Below are 20,965 nucleotides of genomic sequence, written 5' to 3' on the forward strand. Positions count from 1 at the left end.
GCCATGTCATCCTGGGGCACTTGGTCCCTCCATCCCTGGTGCCCGTTTCCTAACAGACACATAACACAGTCTAGCCACAACCACCACCGCGGCCCAGGCGAAGACCGGGCATCTGAGCGTTCTTGCCCTGAGCAAAGATGGCCGCCGGAGTGGGACAGAGAGCAACGGGCTGCGTCACGTGGTTAGCGCGCTTGGGACTCGGCCTGGCGGAGTCTCCGGAGAAGTTAGGGTAGGAAGCGGAAGTGACGTGTTAAAGAAGCGCCTGCGGCGAGCCCGCCTCGCTTGCATGGCGATGAACAGCCGGCTGCAGGAGATCAGGGAGCGACAGAAACTGCGCCGGCAGCTCCTGGCCCAGCAGGTAGCGGAATGTAGGGGCCGGGCTGGAGCACTACCGGCGGGCAGCTCCCGTCGGGAGTCACCTCTGGGGCCCGGCCCGGCGCGGGCCGGGGGGGGAGGGGTGTGTGTCTCAGCTGCTTGGCCCCGCCCATACACCTGCGGCAGGCGCGCTAGGCCTAGCGCTGGCAGCTGCGGGTTTGCCCAGCGCGCCTCCCTGGGGCGTCATCACCCCTCGGCCCCTGGTGGTTAGGTCCCGAGGGCGGCGGCAGGTGGGATGCGCCCAGCTGAGGAGGGGAGGGGAGGGGTGGTGCAGCAGCAGCGTGCCCCGGGCCGTGCCCGTGTGTGCTGCGCTGCGGGTTTGTGCTGACCGTAGCTCTGGGAGCCAGTTGCATTGCGAGGGGTCAGTGATCAGAGCCTCCCAGGTAGGGTGACCAGATAGCAAGTGTGAAAAATCAGGACGGTGGTGGGGGGTAATAGGAGACCATATAAAAAAAAAAGCCCCAAATACCGGGACTGTCCCTATAAAATCTGGACATCTGGTCACCCTCTCCCAGGTGCAGAAACCAGCCGGCTTAGCTTGGGTTTGAGGTTGTCGTGGCAGTTATTTTTTGCTTGGCTGTACTTTTTGCCTGAATATATATATATATATATGTATATGTATGTATGTGTATTGCCCCTTCCTTCAGTTGGGAGCTGAAAGTGCGGATAGTATTGGTGCCGTATTGAACAGCAAAGATGATCAGAGGGAAATCGCTGAAACGAGAGAAACCTGCAGGTCTGTATTGAAGCAGTTTTCTGTTAGAAATCAGTTTTTGCTTAAAAAAACCCAAACAAATAAAACAAAAAAACAAAACCCTATAGTTTTTTTGGGGGGGGAATGAGAGCAGGATCAGTTTCATAAGACAAGCATTTTTTTTCATCCAGGTTAACAAAAGTAAAGAAATGTTAGTCCACATCAGAAAAGAAGAATTAAAAACAAATTTCACTATCACAGGCCTCTGGTTATAAATCTTACTGTCTTACTGAGATTCTTTATCTGTTCTAAAAATAGCCTTGCCGTAGTTGTCCATACTTTTCCTACCTTTACAGAACTCCACCTTTTCCACTTGTGATTGCAAAGGGAAACCTTAAAACAAATCTTAATTCACTGGTAGAGAGGCCTTTGTTAGATCTGTTTAACTAGCACTTGGTAAAATGGTGGATGTTGAATTGAGGTGGTGGTTAGCCAGTCATGGAGGACCATAAAAAAAAAAAAGGTAAAACTGTACAACACACATCAAAACAGAAATAGTAAAAGAAATACCCTAGCCAACCAAGTTGTAACAATGTTGGAGCCAAATCATGCTTACCATAATCACAGAAGAAATCACTTTGAAGTGATTGGCTGCTTGTTTGAGTAAGGCAAGCAGGATTTAGCCCCCATCTTCAAACTAATCCTTGGAGACAAAAACTAATTTCAGTTACCCCAGATTTACACTGATTACATTCTGACTTCAGTAGGAATGATTACTGGATTTACACTGATTCAAGTGAACTAATAATCTGACCATTAGGGTCCGGCCAGTTTGAAACACTGCAAAGTAAATGTGTTATTTTAAGGTTCTAACAATAGAAATTAAGAAAATAAGATAGAGCTCTTTAAAAGAGTTCTTTTGTCAGTAAGCTGTTGCAGTATGGCATTATGAGAAAGGTGGTCCCAAGCCATTTTAGGCTTTATAGATTAAACCAGGCTCTTAAAATTCAATTCAGAAACCAATATGCACCCTTTGCAGATAATCCCAGATTATGAAATATGTTCTAATGTAGTGAAGCGAGAGGAAATTGCTTTATATCTATGACTTTCCTATATGTTTTTAGGGCTTCTTATGATACTTTAGCACCAAATGCAAAACGGAAATATCCAGATGAGGGAGAGGCTGATGAAGAAGAAATTGAAGAATATAAGGTAAGAAGGCAGTGAAATAGTCCAAGAAACAGAATGTTTTTTAAAGTGGTGAACTTCCTGTGCTGAATGATAAAATATTAGTTTGTGGGAAACTTATTTCAGGAAGTCAGTCACTAAAACTGTTAGATTATATTTCATGCTGTTACCAGATTTGCCCGTTCCTTTGTGGTACGCTCATTTATTAGGGTTACTCTTCTGTGTGTGTGTGTGGGGCGGGGGGGATGTTTGTAATACTATCCATGTACTGCTTGTGTCACTTGTGTTTTCATATGGAGTCCTACTTCTCCCTTCTGCAAGTCCCCTCCCAATGGAGCTATTCTGCAGGACCTAGGTTCCCCAGGGTTGGATTCCTCCAGCCCCAGAATCAGGTGCATTCACGCGCACAGTCCATCAGTACTGTCAAGCTGACCCCTTGTATGTCCTTGACTCAGTGGGCTGGGTCAAATAGGATTTCCAAGCTGGCACCCTTATATGCCCCTGGACTCCATAGGCTGGGCCAAGCAGCACTTCCAAGCTGCCACCTTTATATGCCACAGGTACTGCACCAGAATAGAGTAAGCCTGAGCAGGCTGGGTCAAACAGCACTTCCAGTTTGCCACCCTTATATGCCCCTGGACTCAGTAGTCTGGGTCGAGCAGCACTTCCAAATTGCCACCCTCATATGTCTAGGTTCAGCATGTCCCTATCCCCACTTTCACGTTACAATTGTTCTGGTAGTAACCCACTTGATGAGCAAACCCCACAGTATTTTTGGGCGCTATAGGGATCTTTAGCTTAGGTAAAAGGGGCATTGCTGCAGAGTAAATGGAGAAGCCAAAAACACAAGAGTAAAGTTCAGAGAGAGAGGGGGAGAGAAGCAACCAGCTTAACCATAAAAGTTATTTATTGAATAATAGTGATAACCGCACACGGAGAGCCTAAACCAACATAACAGTTACGTTATTATATACCTGAGATAGAAAAGAAAACAGAGAGAGAGAGAGCTGGGGTGTCACCACTCCATGAAGCTTGAACTGGTTGGGGTTCCCAGGTGATGGTGGTAGCTCAGGGTCCTGAGTGCTGGAGACAGGCAGAGCCCCCTGCACAATCAATCAGGAGAAGATGAAGTCCCAGTGGAACTGATGCAGAGTTTGGATCTAGGCATCAGAACACTTACCTGAGTGTGGGTAGGGTTTTTTGTAGGGAAACAATAATGATTCAAGGGAGAACACTGGATTTGTTTATGGGTAAACTGATGACTCAAGGGTTTTCTTTAGGCTAGACAATAAGAACTGATCATTTCTGGCTTTGGGTGGTGTTCCTTCAAGGGAACTCACAATGCAATTAGGCAGCTTCAGTACTTTGGATATCTATCAAGGATTCATTACTAGAATTGGTCTGATAACTGCTGAGCTGGGTGTGTGCAGGCATAAGTTCAGTAACATCTGGAGCAGAGATCCCCCCATGATGCAGTGCTTCCCTGCTTTTCTGGTCCCAGAGTTCAGTATGGTTCTTGCCTTAAGTCGGGGACGGGTGGCAGGCGAGCTCCCTCCCACCCGCGCTTCAGGCCATCCGGTGGAGCGCGGGTCCGCTGCTCTATCTCAGCGTTTACCTTTCTGCCACGCATCCCTCTTCGCCGGAGAACTGGCAAGGTTAGCAGGGCAGGGTGGCGGAGCGGCTCCAGAAATGGACAGGACTCCTCCGGTGCCTTTCCCTCCGAGGGAGGGCACTGGTGCTCAATCAACTAGTCCTGTCCATGCTCTGGTACCGGCTCAACACCCTGGTCCCAGCCCCGGTGTTCCTGACCGACCTCCGGAGGGTGGTTCTGGAGTTCTTTTGGCCAGGACTGCACTGGGTCCCTGCAGGGGTGCTCCACCTGCCCCTGGAGGAGGGAGGGCAGGGCCTGAAGTGCCTCCGCACTCAGGTCCACGTCTTCCGCCTTCAGGCACTGCAGAGGCTCCTTTATGGTGCGGGTAGTCCGGCGTGGAGAGCCCTGGCGCACGCCTTCCTGCGCCGCTTCCGAGGGCTCCGATACGACCGGCAGCTCCTTTATCTCGATCCGAGGGGCCTTCCGCGAGACCTCTCCGGGCTGCCGGTCTTCTACCAGGACCTCCTCCGGACCTGGAAGCTGTTCTCTGCGACCAGGTCCGTGGCGGCCACCGAGGGGGCGGATCTCCTCGCAGAGCCCCTGCTACACAACCCCCAGCTCCGTGTGCAGGTGGCGGAGTCCCCCGCAGTGCGCCAGAGGTTGGTCCTGGCAGAAGCTACCAGGGTCGGAGAACTCCTGGACTATGACCGGGGAGACTGGCTGGATCCCCTGACGCTCGCTCGGCGTATGGGGCTCTCCAGGCCTTGTACTCCCCAGCGCGTACTACAGGAGGTGAAGGCCGCTTTGCCGCCCGCTGCTCGGGCCTACCTCGACCGGGTCCTGCGTGAGGGCACGCCTCGCCCACCCCGAGCCCTCCGGACCTCTTCATCGGGCCCCTGCCCCGTGGACCCGACCGCCCCCCCCGCCCCTTCTCCGCAAGCCGACTGCATGATCTGCAGCCGGTCCGTTTCCAAACCGTGCCAAGGAAGCAGCTCTACGCGCTCGTGCTCCACACCCTTCACTTCCTCACCCTTGTGTCCTGCCCCGACACCAAGTGGCGGGACCTCCTGCCACCTCTGGAGGGTGAGGAGCCCCGGTGGGCCAGCCTGTACTCCACCCTGGTCCCGAGGCCCGTCGGGGATATCGGTTGGCGGCTCCTCCATGGGGCCATGAGCACGGGTGTGTACTTGGCGTGGTTTACCTCTGTCCCAGACACCTGCCCCTTCTGCGGCGTGAGGGAGACCCTGGCGCACGTTTACGTAGAGTGCGTCAGGTTGCAGCCCCTATACCGACTCCTCACCAACATCCTGTTGCATTTCTGGCTGCACTTTTCCCCTCACCTCCTTCTCCATGCACTCCCTATCCGTGGCTCCACAAAGTCGCGGGACCTCCTGGTCAACCTCCTCCTCGCCCTGGCTAAAATGGCCATCTATGCGACCAGGGAGAGGCGGTTGGCCAATGGAGACTCCTGCGACTGTGGGGCTTGTTTCTGATCCTTAGTCCGTTCACGTCTCTGGGCGGAGTTCCTTTGGGCGGCGTCCGCTGGCTCCCTTGACGCCTTTGAGGAGCAGTGGGCGCTGTCCGGGGTTCTCTGCTCGGTGTCCCCGTCAGGCTCCCTTCTTATGACCCTTTGACCGCACTCCTGTCCCTGTTCTTTTATTAGTTGTCCCCCGCAATTAGTGGGTTTCTGAGGCCCTGTGGATCCTCCCCTTAGGCTGAGGGGGGGTTCCATTAGCATGGGGCGGGCTTCCGCCCGCTCCGTTTCCTGGAAACCCAATAGATACATGCCATAATTGTTAGATGAACAGTAGGAGTAGGGGAAATATAGAAGATAATTATTTAGATCTTGTTGGAAGATCTGTTATTTTCTAAAAGGTATTTATGGACTGGACAGCCCAACAGTTTTTGACATTTTATAAAGCCTCTAGCTTTGTGAAACAGTTTTCATGATGGTGGCAGGACAATAAATCTCTGTTCTCCATTCTGTATGCTAATGGGAGATGCCTCCCTGTCCCATCTTTGATGCAGATGAGGCTAGGGGAGTTGCCTTAATCCTGTCACCCTTGTCAGGAGGGGTTTAGGTCTCCCACCACCTTTTCATTGCTTTCTGTAAGTCTTTCTTCTGATTGGTTTTGGTTCAAGCAGAGGCTGGGTGGTGGTGTGTGTGGGGGCCTTCATGAGACAGACAGGCTGGATACTGCGCCCTGGTTCCCCAAGAACACAGAGCTGACTGGTATCAATGCTATTGATATGCCTCATGTAGGGCTGTTTAACATATATATTTAATGATTAGGTGTCTTCCATGGGTCTTTGAGCTAGCAAGGAAGCTTAAGTGATGATGAGAACCCCTTGATGCAGTTGTGGTGCATGGTTCTAGTCTCGGTACATAGTAACATCTGAAACTTAATTATTTTTCTCATAGAGGTCGTTAGAATATGGACATGATTACAGTGAGAATATGGGTGGTGTTGGAAGAGACAAGTTTGAATGCACGTGGAAGGGCAGAGTTACAGAGGTGGATTTAACCACGGTTTTCTACATAAAAGTGCATTCTTGTTGGTTGTTATAACATTAATGCTTATTCTTCATAACTCAGAGATAGATGTAGGTTTCATTTTTAGAAGGTACACATTATACGTTTTTAAACTGATTTATTCTGAAAACTTTTCAGATTATTTTTACAGCTGTATCAGAAAATGAATGATTGTTTGGTTATTTCATTTACCAAAGGTAATTGAAGCAGATATTTATGAAGTCACTGGGAGGTGAACTATCTCCAATTCAACAGGTTAATCATTAATATTTTGGAGGATTTTCTTGCCATGCTGTATTAGGAGGAGGACATCACCAGACAGACATTTACGTTGTTTTATTTAACTAAAACAAAAAGTATTCTGGATTTTTTTTTCTTCAGCAGCAAGCATATAATATTTTAACGAAACAAGCATATGTCCCTCGCTTCTCACATTTATCTCCAAACTATTTCTCCTTGTCCAGATCTATTCCGCCCCCAACAATATTCATTGAACTTTCTGAAATTTTACACTTTTAGAGAGAGATAAGGGATTGACTCTGTGTACACAGATATGCAGGGGGCAATAGAGTTGAGGTCTCTTATTTCTCACCTCGATATATTTATTTATTTTAAAACAGTTTTTCTGTAAACAAGCATGTTACTTCTGGAGACACAAATCCACTGTTTGAGAACTGGAAAACTAGGCATCTCTGATGGTATCTTCTAAACTGAGCACTGAGTCCCATTGGATAGACAGAAAGATTAACCTAAATAATCTATACAGAAGCATGTGGAACCCCATAAGATTGGGTCTCTAATCCATGAACTATTGGAACTTGTTTAGAAAACTTTTACATAAGAACATAAGAATGGCCATACTGGGTCAGACCAAAGGTCCATCCAGCGCAATTTCCTGTCTACTGACAGTGGCCAATGCCAGGTGTCCCAGAGGGAGTGAACCCAGAGGGGTAATGATCAACTGATCTCTCTCCTGCTATCCATCTCTACCCTATGACAAACAGAGGCTACGGACACCATTCCTTACCCATCCTGGGTAATAGCCATTAATGGACTTAACCTCCATGAATTTATCTAGTTCTCTTTTAAACCCTGTTATAGTTCTAGCCTTCACAACCTCCTTAGGCAAGGAGTTCCACAGGTAGACTGTGCGCTGTGTGAAGAACAACTTCCTTTTATTTGTTTTAAACCTGCTGCCCATTAATTTCATTTGGTGGCCCCTAGTTCTTATATTATGGGAACAAGTAAATAACTTTTCCTTATTCACTTTCTCCACACCACTCATGAGTGTATATACCTCTATCATATCCCCCCCTTAGTCTCCTCTTTTCTTTTCTTAAACATTACATGAATATATTGTCTCATACTATTGAATTAAAATTTATAATCTCTATTCCATGATGAGCTATCTTGAGCTATAATGTATCTTAATTAAAACTATCTTTAGATAGCTTTTTTCCTCAACAAGCATTTTGTCAAAAAACAATTTAAATAAAAAATATTTGATTTAAATTTTTTTTAAAATCATTAATTTTTATTCATCCTGTGAGTATGGTGGTGAAGGGTGAGCAAACCAGTGGACAGATTCAAGGAAAGGTGTGATGTGGGCAGAGGAATTGGCCAGGAACATGTTACTAGTAATGTTGCATGAAATGAAATTTTGTGATGTACGTGTTGAGAGGCCAAAGAGAAAGAGGTTGCAGTTACCAAAATGGGAATGAATTGCTGGCCAAGAACAAATATTTTGCAGTACAAGTAAAATAGACTGGATTTTAAAAGTGGCAGGATTGGTTTGGGGTGAGGTGAGAGAGTTGAAGATGACCCAGACCGTATGGGCTGAATGAGAGGGAGGATGAATGTTCGTGTGTTCAGCAATTGCAAAAGAGAGAGTTTGTTGGGAGGAGAGATCAGGAGTGTCTTTTGGCTATGTTGGTTCGCAGCTTGTTCAGGGCTTCCCACAGCTCCCATTGTCTGGGAATGGCGAACTGTGGCCACTGGGAGCTGCGACCAGCTGTACCTGTGGATGCTTAGGTAAACAAAGTATATCGCGGCCCACCAGGGGCTTACCCTGAACAGACCATGAACCAAGTTTGGGAGCCACTGGTTTAAGGTGATGACAAGACATTAGGAGAAGTCAGGGATGATTATATTTTTACAAAGGAGATGGTGGTTAAAAGTCAGTCTTCCATGCTCCCCCTTATTCTTGGGACACCTACCCCAAACGTATGTGGCAACCTACTTCTTTTATTTCATTTAAGTGCTTCCTAAAAATTCACTTCTGACACATCAGCTAAATGATGGATAGAGACGGTTAAGCCAAAAAGTGTCTATCAAGATACGTGCATCTTATTGATTAGCTGTGATCTTATTCTTGTCACCATTGTCCTTTTCCCTTTTCCTTATTTTTCGATGACCATCACTGCATTATGACAAATATATATGATATGTTGTTTGATTTGTGTACTTTTGGGTGCACAAAAATAATAAATAATCATTGGATTTGGGAGAGGCACTAAAACAATTGCTTAATGTCCACTTATGTATGTACAGTAAGCGAACTATATGTCCTGAAGAAAATACTTGAAGTATGCCAAGGGCTCACCTTAGTTTACTTTCTTTTATTTTTTCTTTCTTTGCTCCGTTCAGTGAATAAAACATTGGAATAAAACAAACTGACAAATCTGTATAGACATTATAAATTATTTATTATATGTTCTGTTAAACTGAATTGATTTCTCTCTAAAATTTGTGACCAAATCACATAAAATTCATACGCTGAGATTATTATCAGTACCATCTGAAAAATACTTAAAAACAGACCCTTAATCAGCCTGTTGCTTCTAAAATGGGTGACCAATCTGTAGCACTATTGCTGCATTTAGAAAATAGCTAAGTTCACGAATAGAGCCTAATCCTTGGGACCTGTATAATATTTAATTATTAACACGAGAATCTTGAAATTACCAATAGAACCACTATAATGGAGCAATATACTATCTGGTATAGATGCTGCAATTTTTCTGATGGGCAGGGAGATATTTATTTAATAAAACTTTGGCCTTTGTTTTTGCTTAATATTTTTCATTGTTAGCTTGAGCATGTTAAATTTACTAATTTAGTCTAGTCTTACAAACTCACTGGTCTAAGTCTGAATCTCTATTAAATGTAAAAGTTAAAGTACTCCTTTTTAAAAAATGTCTGTACACTAGACTGAATATTCCCCTTGGGGGTAACACTAACAAACCAGTTATAGATTGGTTTATGAAAACAAGAGACAAATAGTACCGATTCAAGTTTTCCTGCTTGTCTCCCACTGCAATCTGGATCTGAAATACTCTTGGTATTCTTCTAATCCCAGAGCTATAGTGATCATAGATGTCTAATAATGCCTACTTATGTTGTGGTTTTGTTATACAGACAAAAAACTGCCAAGTGAATAATAGAGACTAAAAAGCTCATTGTGTTATCTAAAACAGGGTTCAGCCCAGGTTTTCAGAAATGAGAAGTAGTGCACTAAATCATTGACCCACCCAGACACCTGGGAATTTCTAATACTGAAATCATGTTGCTTAAGATAGAAGAGCCTTAGCTAGTAATGTAGATAATTCACTAATGTCTAGTTGCCATGTTAACATTACTGAAGTAAAAGTAAATAAAGAGAAACTTGTACTTTTTGAGTACAAAGTCAGGGTTTTTTTGTGTTTCAGGAGTTGTTGTTTCATAAATCCTGTCTGTAGCAATGATATTTTCTGTCCTCTGTGCCATTTTAAAAAAATTGTTTAATTGCTAGGCTTAAGGAATAGAGAGGTATTTTTATATTGGCATTTCTCAAATTGTGTTCTGTGAACTGCTGATAGATCACACTATGCTACTTCTGCTTGCTACTAGCTGCTGTAGCCTATTTTATTATTTGTATTGCTATAGAAGCCAATCAGTTTTGGGGTCTTATTGCCTCGGCAAACCGTAGGAACAAAAAAATTAAACATTCCTTGCTCCAAGGGGAGCTTGCAGTCTAAGGCCTAGACCCCACAATCAACTTAAGGTGAGCAGACCACCATAACGACAGAAAACCAAGGGATTGGGGGCAGGGGAAGAGGGGCATAACTTCTGGGGAGAAATTGGTGAGGGTTACCCAGGTTCAAAGATTTAACCACTGTCCAGTGAACTTCTGTAATAGACCCATTTTTGTTTTTAAGACCAAAAAATTAACCATTTTCCCTTATTGTATGTTTTCAATTATAATATGAAACTAAAGACAGGGTTGACTGTCCTGTATTTTCTCCCAGTGTAGTTACTCTGAAGATGCATGATAAACCCATTTGGTTTATACAGGACAGGTGACAGAAGCTTGTGTTCACAAGTAGTACGCTCAGAGTGATACACTGAACAGAACTGACTTCTGCTCTGGACACTGTTGTACTTTAGATTGTGACTGTACCAGATTGACATCCTTCCAGTTTTGTAGTCTTGAGTGGGAGCATGTGTATGTGATGATTACCTTTACAGGGAAAGGAAATTTCTTGCAGTTCTTTAAAGGTGGCCTCCTCTCTTGATCCACCGTTAGCCAGTTACCCTTTTTTATAAAAGCTTTGAGTTGTTTGTTGGTTAGGTATTTTTTTTAAAGATATGTGTTGGCTTGTATGATGGGCTGTGGTGACTTGTTAACGCATGGGCAGTAACTCACAAGAGGGAGTCTTAATTACTAAAGCTTTCCAGTTTCCTCTGCACAAAAAATTAATTTAGTGGGTATAGATAAAAAGGGAATGTAAACTCTTCAGGACAGTGCATGTCTGATTTTGTGTTGTGTAAAGCACCACATAGATTTATGGTGCTTTATAAATGCTTCTTATCTTGTTAGTTATTTTCAAGGCCTTGTTGGTAACTCAAGCTACTTAGTAATAAGAGAAAGAGTGCCCTTTTTGGCAACATGTCAGTTATATTTCTTTTCCGAAACTGGCTTTGGAAACATTCATGATCTGCTGTTGCAGGAGGCTTATATTCACAGACAGCCCACTTCTTCCTTCATTAAGAAGCGGAGTCATAATGAGGAGAGAAACAGCATGTGCCTACATGCATATAAAATCTGCTTTATTCCAAAGGATGAAGTAGAACTGCATCAAGATGAAGAGAACCTGCCCTATGAAGAAGAGATTTACAAAGATTCCAGTACCTTTCTGAAGGTAAGCTACCTTTGCACCTTGCAGTCATTGCTCTTCCATCACGTGGTTGCATTAAGCTGTCTCAACAACTGAAGAGGTTTGAAATATTTTATGGGATGAACTTATGCCTCTTATTACGAGGTTAATGAAGGGTCTTTATGGATGACATGAAATTAACCCTTGGCCTTTAAATTATTCATGAATCACTTGGCCAGTATCTGACTCAAGAGTGCATGTTATCAGCTTGTTCTATTTTTTGCCTGTTTCAGGCTTGCAGCAAGCCATATTATCAGTCGACCTGTGCCAATGGCTAAAATGTATAGTAATACATAACTTGTGTATTGTGGAATTTTTACAGTGTAGAACGGGTTCCCAAGCTGAGGGTCGTGAGGCTCTTACGTGGGGAGGCATGAGCTGTCAGCCTCCACCCCAAACCCCACTTTGCATCTAGCATTTATAATGGTATTGTTAAATAAATAGAAATGTGTTTTTAATTTATAGGGGGGTCATACTCAGAGGCTTGCTATGCGAAAGGGGTCATCAGTACAAAAGTTTGAGAACCACTGGGGTAGAATGATATGTTGAGGAAGGGGCAGAACAGTATTTTGTAAGCTAGAAACTTTTCGCCATGTGGTATGTAAAATCAGTTGGAAATGTGCATGGCCTGAATCATCTCTCTCCCTTTTTGTTCCTTTTTTCTATAGGGAACCCAGAGCTTAAATCCTCACAATGATTATTGTCAACACTTTGTGGATACAGGACACAGACCGCAGAACTTTATCAGAGATGTGGGTATGTCAGAATAGCCCAAACAATCAACTAAGAAAGTTTCTTGCTGTTTGCTGTAATATAGCTTCACCTCTCCCCCCCCCCCCCCCCCCCAAATATAATTGCTTGTATTTGGGCATGCTCTCTTTTTTGGTTTTGAAAATAAGAAAGGGAATGGAAGAGAGTCTCTCTGTTCTTCCATTTATAAAATTACCTGGGACTTTGTTTCTGTCATATCAGTTATGTAGAGGTAAGAAGATGCTATTGCCCACTTTATTTTAAACCATTTAGTTTTAAAAGCTTTTTAACTGGTGAATTTCATGTTCTAGTGTAGCGTAGTGCAGTGACTTTCAACCAGGGGTCCGTGAGACGTTTCAGGGGGGCCATGGGGCCCCATAGCTGAAACCTGGATCTCCACATCCTGGAGCCTATGCGGGGCTGAAGCCAGGAGCCACGGGACTGAATCCTAAAGCTTTGGTGCCGCTTCCCCCTTTCCCCCCCCCCCCCCCCCAATGGGGCTGAGTCCGCCCTTGAGTTATAATTTTTGGTTGCCCCTCAACCTGGCCAGGCTGGGTGGCCTGCTGAGGAGAGTCAGGGTGAAGGTGGTGTTTCTTCACTGGACTCCACCGTGTGGAGCTGGCCCGAGCCCCGCTGGCCCTTGCTCCCCCGCATCCCAATGGAAGTCAAACTATGCCTATGACTGAGGGCCTCTCTGCCTCCACAACTGGGCCCAGAGTTTTATAGCACGCTGGGGGGGTGCGGTGGGAGCTTTAAAAAAAAGGTTGAGAATCCCTGGTTTGTTGGACTGATCAGCTGTCCCTAGGTCCCACGGACAGTTTCTTAATCTTGGTTTAGTGATTGGTTTCACTGTGCTGCCCCAGAGAACTCCTTTGACATCTGTGCATTCCATATAAAATGGGAATAATATTTTGAAAAGTAAGTAAATTCTGAGAATTCATTAGTAGGCCAAATTCGTTACTAGTTTAGAAGAGCATAACTATTTAAGTCAGGGTATGTCTACACTACAAGAGTAGTTCGATTTAACTTAGGTCGAATTTGTGGATTCGACCTTATGAATTCGAATTTGTGTATCCACACTAAGGACACTAATTCGACTTTGTGAGTCCACACTAACGGGGCAAGCGTCGACTTTGGAAGCGGTGCACTGTGGGAAGCTATCCCACAGTTCGTCCCTTCCCATTGGAATGCTGGGTAGAGCCCCAATGCCTGCTGGGGAAAAATGTGTCGAGGGTGGTTTTGGGTAACTGTTGTCATTCAATCTCCCTGAAAGCGCCGGCGGGAAATCTGTTACCGCACTTTTCTGGTCAGTGACAGCGCGGACGCCACAGCACTGCGAGCATGGAGCCCACTGCGAGCATGGAGCCCGCTGCGATCATAGCTGCACTTATGGCCGTTGTCAACTCCTCGCACCTTATCGTCCACCTCTTCCACAGTCAGCTGCTGAGAAATCGGGCGAGGAGGCTCCGGCAGCGCGGTGAGGACATGAAGTGTCAGAGTGGCACAGACCTCTCACAAAGCACGGAATCGAGATCATGGTGGCAATGGGTCACGTTCATGCTGTGGACGGCGATTCTGGGCCCGGAAACAAGCACGGACTGGTGGGACCGCATAGTGCTGCAGGTCTGGGATGAATCACAGTGGCTGCGAAACTTCAGGATGCGTAAGGGCACTTTCCTTGAACTGTGTGACTTGCTGGCCCCTGCCCTGAAGCGCCAGGACACCCGGATGCGAGCAGCCCTGACTGTGCAGAAGCGAGTGGCCATAGCCCTCTGGAAACTTGCCATGCCAGACAGCTACCGGTCAGTAGCGAACCACTTTGGCGTGGGCAAATCTACCGTGGGGGTTGCTGTGATGCAAGTAGCCCACGCAATCGTTGACCTACTGCTCTCAAAGGTAGTGACCCTGGGAAACGTCCAGGTCGTCATAGATGGCGCGATGGGATTCCCAAACTGCGGTGGGGCTATAGATGGCACTCACATCCCTATCCTGGGACCCCACCAGGCCAGCCAGTATATTAACCGAAAGGGCTACTTTTCAATGGTGCTGCAAGCACTGGTGGACCACAGGGGCGTTTTACCAACATCGTTGGGTGGCTGGGCAAGGTTCATGGCGCGTGTTTTCAGGAACTCTGGTCTGTTTAGACGCCTGCAGGAAGGTAGTTTCTTCCCGGACCACAAAATAACTGTTGGGGATGTGGAGATGCCTACAGTGATCCTCGGGGACCCAGCCTACCTGCTAATGCCCTGGCTCATGAAGCCCTATACAGGCGCCCTGGACAGGGACAAGGAGCTCTTCAACTACCGGCTGAGCAAGTGCAGAATGGTGGTGGAGTGTGCTTTTGGACGTCTCAAGGGGAGATGGAGGAGCTTACTGACTCGCTCGGATCTCAGCGAAACCAATATCCCCATTGTTATTGCAGCTTGCTGTGTGCTCCACAATCTCTGTGAGAGCAAGGGTGAGACCTTTATGGCGGGATGGGAGGTTGAGGCAAATCGCCTGGCTGCTGATTACGCTCAGCCAGACAGCCGTGCGATTAGAAGAGCCCAGCGGCGCTGTGCATCCGGGAGGCTTTGAAAGCTAGGTTCCTCAGAGAGCAGGGTAACCTATGACTGTCCAGTCTCTTTACAGAGAAGCTGAACCTGCCCCTGTTTCAGTTACTATTGACTTTTTTCAGCGGTTACATACCCCGTTCCCCAGGTTTCCCCCCTTCCAACAGACGTTTAAAAATAAAGTTATTGGAACATTTTTAATTCACAAAGTTTTCTTTACTAACGAATTAAAGGGTTCAAACAGGGACGCAGACTGTGGTGGGTACGGTGTGCAGTGATGTACAGACCGCTTCTACACTCGAGGACTGACAGGCTCCTGCTCCTACAGCGGTCTCTGGGGGGAGGACGGTTACAGGAGGGTGTGCAGGAAGGGGTGGGTTTGCAGGAAGGGGTGAGGGGTGTGTGGGAAGGGTGAGTAGGTGTGGGGGGATGATGGCTCTGGCTGGGGCTCAGGGCATCGGAGAGGTTCATGGCTAGGGTGGAAGGGCATGGTAAGGGCAGCCTGCCTTGCCATTTGTGGATGCCAGGCGCTCGGACCCTGGGGCAACATACACCTCCCAGACTGACCTGGGGCAGCAGACACCTCGCAGAGTGACCTGGGTGCCTAGTGACTGCACTCTGTGTGTGACCTGCTGTTGATCCTGCCCCCATGTCTGTACCCTGTTAATGGTGGCTGTCCTATGCAATTAACAAACCCCTTCCCCCCCTTCACACAAAGTCTTCTGCAAAGAAACATGACGGAAACAGTAATGAACAGCAAACTATTTTTAATACTCAACTACACAGTTGGGGGATGAAACTGGGATTTGGGATTGGGTGAGCCAGGAAGGGAAGCAATTCTCATACTTTAGGGAATGAGAGCTGTTTGGTACATGAGCGCTCTGCTGGGGTGGAGTGACAGTTTTCCACGGCCCCTAGCGCCTCCTTCTTGTGATTTTGGGTGAGGGGACAGGACTTTGTGGCGGGGAGGCGGTTGCAGATACAGTTCAGGGGCTCTCTGCTCCTGCCTGTGGTCCTGCAGAACATCCACAAGGCGCCGGGCGTGTCCGTTTGCTCCTCATTAGTCCAAGCAGCGTTTGAGTCGCCTGCCGGTCTTCCTGCCGCCACCTGTCCTCCCGTTCGCTGTGTGAGCGCTGCTGCTGAGAGAGGGTCTCCCTCCACTGGCTCTGCTGGGCCGCCTCGGCTCTGGAGCAGGCCATCAGTTCAGCGAACATCTCGTCCCGAGTCTTTTTCTTTCGCCGACTAATCTGCGCCAGCCTCTGTGAGGGGGATGCCGGGGCAGTTCGGGAAAGAGCCGCAGCTGTGTGATGGGAAAAAGGAAGTGATTTCCTTGCAAAGATACATGTTTGCGAACACTGAACACAGTCTACTCAGTTTCTGTGAACAAGACCATACAGGGCACCTAATCTCATGTGCTCTCAGGACAAGTTCGAATTTTCGGCATTCGCTTTCATTGCCTGGGGTCTTGCACTGGAGATCGGACAAGCGGGGCAGGACAGCAGAATCCGTGTAGCAGCCAGGCCTGATAAGCCGTAAACTTTAGGCTGCTTAACAGTTAATGGATAGCAGTGCCCTCCTGCTGCAGGCAATCTGGAAAGCATAAAGTCTGACCCTGTTCCAGCCCCTCGCGGCTGTCCCCGGGAAAGATCCCTGTATGCTTTTCCTCTGCAGCCTCCACCACGTGGCTGCTAAACGATGGTCATTGTTATGCAAAGGAAAAGTCAAGCATTCACAATAGTAACATTAAAGTAATTCCCCTAATTAGATGCAGCAGTCACCGAGCGAGATCACCCTGAGGCGGGTCACCAGGAGAAACAGAGAGCGCATGCTGCGTGAATCCCTGCACAGACCAGGGCCCTATGCTGCCATGCTGGTCGAGGCAATGCTCCCAGTATACCTGAAGATGGCCTGGCGCGGAAGAGTGTGCTTCCACGGAGCACCCAATAAGGCACCTCTCCCCAGGAACCTCCTGTGGAGGCTTTTCGAGTACCTCTCTGAGAGCTTCGTGGAACTGTCCCAAGAGGATTTCTGTTCGATCCCTATATGCATTGACCTTCTTTTCATATAGTTTTTATTCCTGTTTTTAAAAAAATAAATGTTTACATGTTTATAGCACTTACCGACTGATCCTTCCCCTGATTCAGAGTCCGGGTTAACGGCCGGGGAGGGTTGGTAGGGGATCTCTGTGAGGGTGATGAAGAGATCCTGGCTGTCGGGGAAAGCAGTATTGTAAGCGCTGTCGCCTTCCTCATCCTCCACAAACCCTTCCTCATCTTCCCCATCGGCGAACATCGCCGAGGAACTGCCCGTCGACACTATCCCATCCTCAGAGTCCACGGTCAGTGGTGGGGCAGTGGTGGCAGACCCACCGAGAATGGCATGCAGTGCCTCGTAGAAGCGGCATGTCTGGGGCTGGGCTCCGGAGCGTTCGTTTGCCGCTTTGATTTTTTGGTAGCCTTGTCTCAGGTCCTTGATTTTCACGCGGCACTGCGTTGCATCCCAGCTGTATCCTCTGAGTGCCATGGCTTTGGAGACCTTCTCGTAGGTCTTTGCATTCCGTTTGTTGGAGCGCAGCTCCGAAAGCACAGACTCATCGCCCCACACAGCGATCAGATCCAAGACTTCCCGGTCAGTCCATGCTGGGGCCCTCTTTCTACTCTGAGATTGCATGGACTCCTCTGCTGGAGAGCTCTGCATCGTTGCCAGTGCTGCTGAGCTCGCCATGACGTCCACACAGGAAATGAGATCAAACTGGCCAGACAGGAAAAGGAATTCAAATTTTCCCGGGGCTTTTCCTGTATGGCTGATCAGAACATCTGAGCTCGGACTGCTGTCCAGAGCGTCAACAGAGTGGTGCAGTGTGGGATAGCTCCCGGAGCTACTAAGTTCGATTTGCATCCACATCTAGCCTAATTCGACATAGCCATGTCAAATTTAGCGCTACTCCCCTCGTCGGGGTGGAGTACCGAATTTGAACTAAAGAGCCCTCTAGGTCGAATTAAATGGCTTCCTGGTGTGGACGGGTGCGCGGTTAATTTGAATTAACGCTGCTAAATTCAAATTAAAGTCCTAGTGTAGACCAGGCCTCAGTGTAGTTTCACATGTTCAGGCCAATGCTGAATTTACTCTACTGTTTGAAAAGCTGTATGTAAGTGCTAACTGGCTCTGTGTTTTGAGTTTGTAAAATTAAAATAACATCCTTTGGTCCTGTTCTCCAACATGGATGTCTCATGGCAACTTAGTTTAAAAAAAAAAAAATCTCTGAAATATTTTATCTCACCTTGAACCAATTATAAGACTGTAAGATTTTCAGTGAAGGGATCGTGTGTTTGTACAGCTCTTAGCACATCTTAATCATGGCATCTGGGTGCCACCTCAGTCTATCACAGTCTTCTGAACACTTCAAAAAATCTTTTGGCATAAGGTATTGAAATAAGAGGTTTTAGATAACTAACTGCTTTCCATGATAAACAGTATATTCATCTTGACAGCTCTGATTAGCACTCTTAAGAAAATCTGCATATTCTGAGTCAGGTATATCTATATTCAGAGTGCATGAAATGTTCATATGCTTGAAAGACTTATTTCACTATTTTTACTAATTAGAGAGAATAATGAATAATCTGTATGTCTGAAGATAACTGAATGATAGCTTGTCTTTTTGATATTTGCTCTGACTTATTGTGTAGCCATAAAAGGAATACAGAATAAATGGAATTGACACTGTTGTTCTGGTGAGGTGTCATATGCCAGTGGCTCTCAACCTTTCCAGACTATTGTATCCCTTTCAGGAGTCTGATTTGTCTTGCGTATCCCCCAAGTTTCACCTCACTTCAAAACTACTGGCTTACAACATCAGACATAAAAATCCAAAAGTGTCACAGCACACTACTACTGAAAGATTGCTTACTTTCTCATTTTTACCATATAATTATAAAATAAATTGATTGGAATATAATTGTACTTATATTTCAGTGTATAGCATGTCAAACAGTATAAACAGGTCATTGTCTGTATGAAATTTGAGTTTGGACTGGCTTGGCTAGTGCTTTTTATGTAGCCTGTTGTAAAACTAGGTAAATACACCTCAACTCCGATAGAACGCTGTCCTCGGGGGCCAAAAAATCTTACTGCATTATAGGTGAAACCGTGTTGGATTGAACTTGCTTTGATATGCCGGAGTGCGCAGCCCCGACCCCCCGGAGCGCTGCTTTACTGCGTTATATCCGAATTTGTGTTATATCGGGTCGCGTTATATCGGGGTAGAGGTGTATCTAGATAAGGTGATGTACCCCCTGGAAGACCTCTGCGTAACCCTGGTTGAGAACCACTGTCATATGCAGTCGGGTTCTTCTGTAGCAAAGAAACCTATTTGAGGATCAGGTGAAAGGAGTCTATGGACAACTGTTTCTCCAGACCCTCACACTTTGCAAACATAAGACTTGAGAGGTCATTGGTAGCCTCCTTTTTCTCTCTTGTTATAGGCATCAAACTGCCACTTTGGGGCTCTTAAAACTTTTAATATCAATATTTAATTTAATAAATTTAGAACTTTTAATAAAAAAATTGGTAACTACTTAGGGTCATGGCCACGGTCCCAGTTTGTCTCCATGTGGCAGCTCTTCAGGCATCAGAACAATATTTGCTCTGTTTACATGCATATACTCTGGGAAATCTCACTGATACTTGGGTCGGCATCGCAGTCGGAATATCTAACTGCCTCATAATCTTTAGTACAGGGTGGATTGATTTCAAATCAAGGTGATTTAAATCACCAAATGAAAAGTCTTGCTTTACTTCATTGATTTTAATCAGCTTTTCCACTTGCACTTTGGTTATTTTCTAAAGAAAATCATTCTCATTGGTTGCTATAACCATTAAAACATGTTGATTTATAGCTAAATAGAGCCTTTATTCAAGATTTGATAAATTTTTTTTGCTACCTAGGAGGGTACACTATGACCATGAACATTTTTTTAAGCAATTATACAGCTTAATATTTTCAGATTCTTATTAATGGTACATTTTTAGTATGTTAGAAAATCATGAATGGTCATTGGTAATTAACTTTTTGCTCATGATTTGTGTCAGGCTGCCTTAGAATGGTAACTGGAATTTAATTAAACACAGCAGCATATAAAATTTATTTTATATTAACAAAACAACCTTTAATATTTTGGATATGTACACTTCTCTTATGAAAACATGTTTCACATTTATAACTAAACGATTTAATAAAGGAACAGAGAGATTAACTGTAGTCAGTGAATTAAACTGATTATTTAGATCAACTTGGGAAATTTTTCAAATATGCCTAAGTGAAAGTTCCACCTTGCTTAATTTGCGCTGCAAATTGTGGCGCTGCAAAGCGTCAGTGTGGTCAAAGCCCCAGCGCTGTACGTTATTCCCCACAGGGAGGTGGAATACGGACAGCGCTGGGAGAGCTCTCTCCCAGCGCTGGCGCTTTGACTACACTTAGCGCTTCAAAGCGCTGCCGCGGCAGCTTTGAAGTGCAAGTGTAGGCATAACCTTAGGCTGTCCTTCAAACTTTTAAAACTAGTCGATCTCCACCACTCTCTCTTTGTTTTTATTCATAGACTGGAAGAGAGAGACAAGTTTTCCTGCTTTTTAATTCCCAGTTGATTTCTCAACTTTGAATGAAGAAAATATTATTTCTGTGCCTGCAGAAAAGGTCACTGCAGTCAAAAGCTGATTTAGCACTTACTTCAACAAACTCTGGTTCTGGGTGCTTAGCTAGGGACATCCACCAGTTCAGTAGTGTGACTTTCTTTAAAACACCGTCAGCAAACATGTACTGCTTGAATGGTTCACCTCTAGGCCTGAAATGTATTATGGTTGGTGGTGATGCCCATGTCTTAACAGCTGCATCTTCAGCAGCTAGGCATCTACCCTCATACTTTGGGTTGAGAATACTGGCAAGAAAATGAGGTGGAGTGAGTGCTTGATCCACCCCCCCACCTTTTTTTTTTTTTTTTACAGTTTGCAGCTTGTTTTTGGTGTCTGTCTTCAATGACTCTGGAAGTTCTTTCTAAATGTCAACAGCATCAGCAATACAGAAGCAATCTT

General features: G+C 45.9%; 1 protein-coding gene across 1 annotated transcript in view; it reads left to right on the plus strand.

Annotated features, from left to right (window-relative positions):
* The first annotated feature begins 237 nt into the window (after positions 1 to 237).
* Positions 238 to 20,965, plus strand: part of METTL14 (methyltransferase like 14) — a 39,932-nt gene continuing 19,204 nt past the window's right edge. The window contains exons 1-5 of the mRNA XM_039542397.1: positions 238 to 358; positions 1,023 to 1,111; positions 2,194 to 2,281; positions 11,481 to 11,561; positions 12,245 to 12,332. Coding sequence (XP_039398331.1) covers positions 287 to 358; positions 1,023 to 1,111; positions 2,194 to 2,281; positions 11,481 to 11,561; positions 12,245 to 12,332 — 418 coding nt within the window. The 5' untranslated portion in view covers positions 238 to 286. The remainder of the gene's footprint in view (positions 359 to 1,022; positions 1,112 to 2,193; positions 2,282 to 11,480; positions 11,562 to 12,244; positions 12,333 to 20,965) is intronic.

This window comes from Mauremys reevesii, linkage group 5, assembly GCF_016161935.1.
Source record: "Mauremys reevesii isolate NIE-2019 linkage group 5, ASM1616193v1, whole genome shotgun sequence".
NCBI classification, from domain to species: Eukaryota; Metazoa; Chordata; order Testudines; family Geoemydidae; genus Mauremys; species Mauremys reevesii.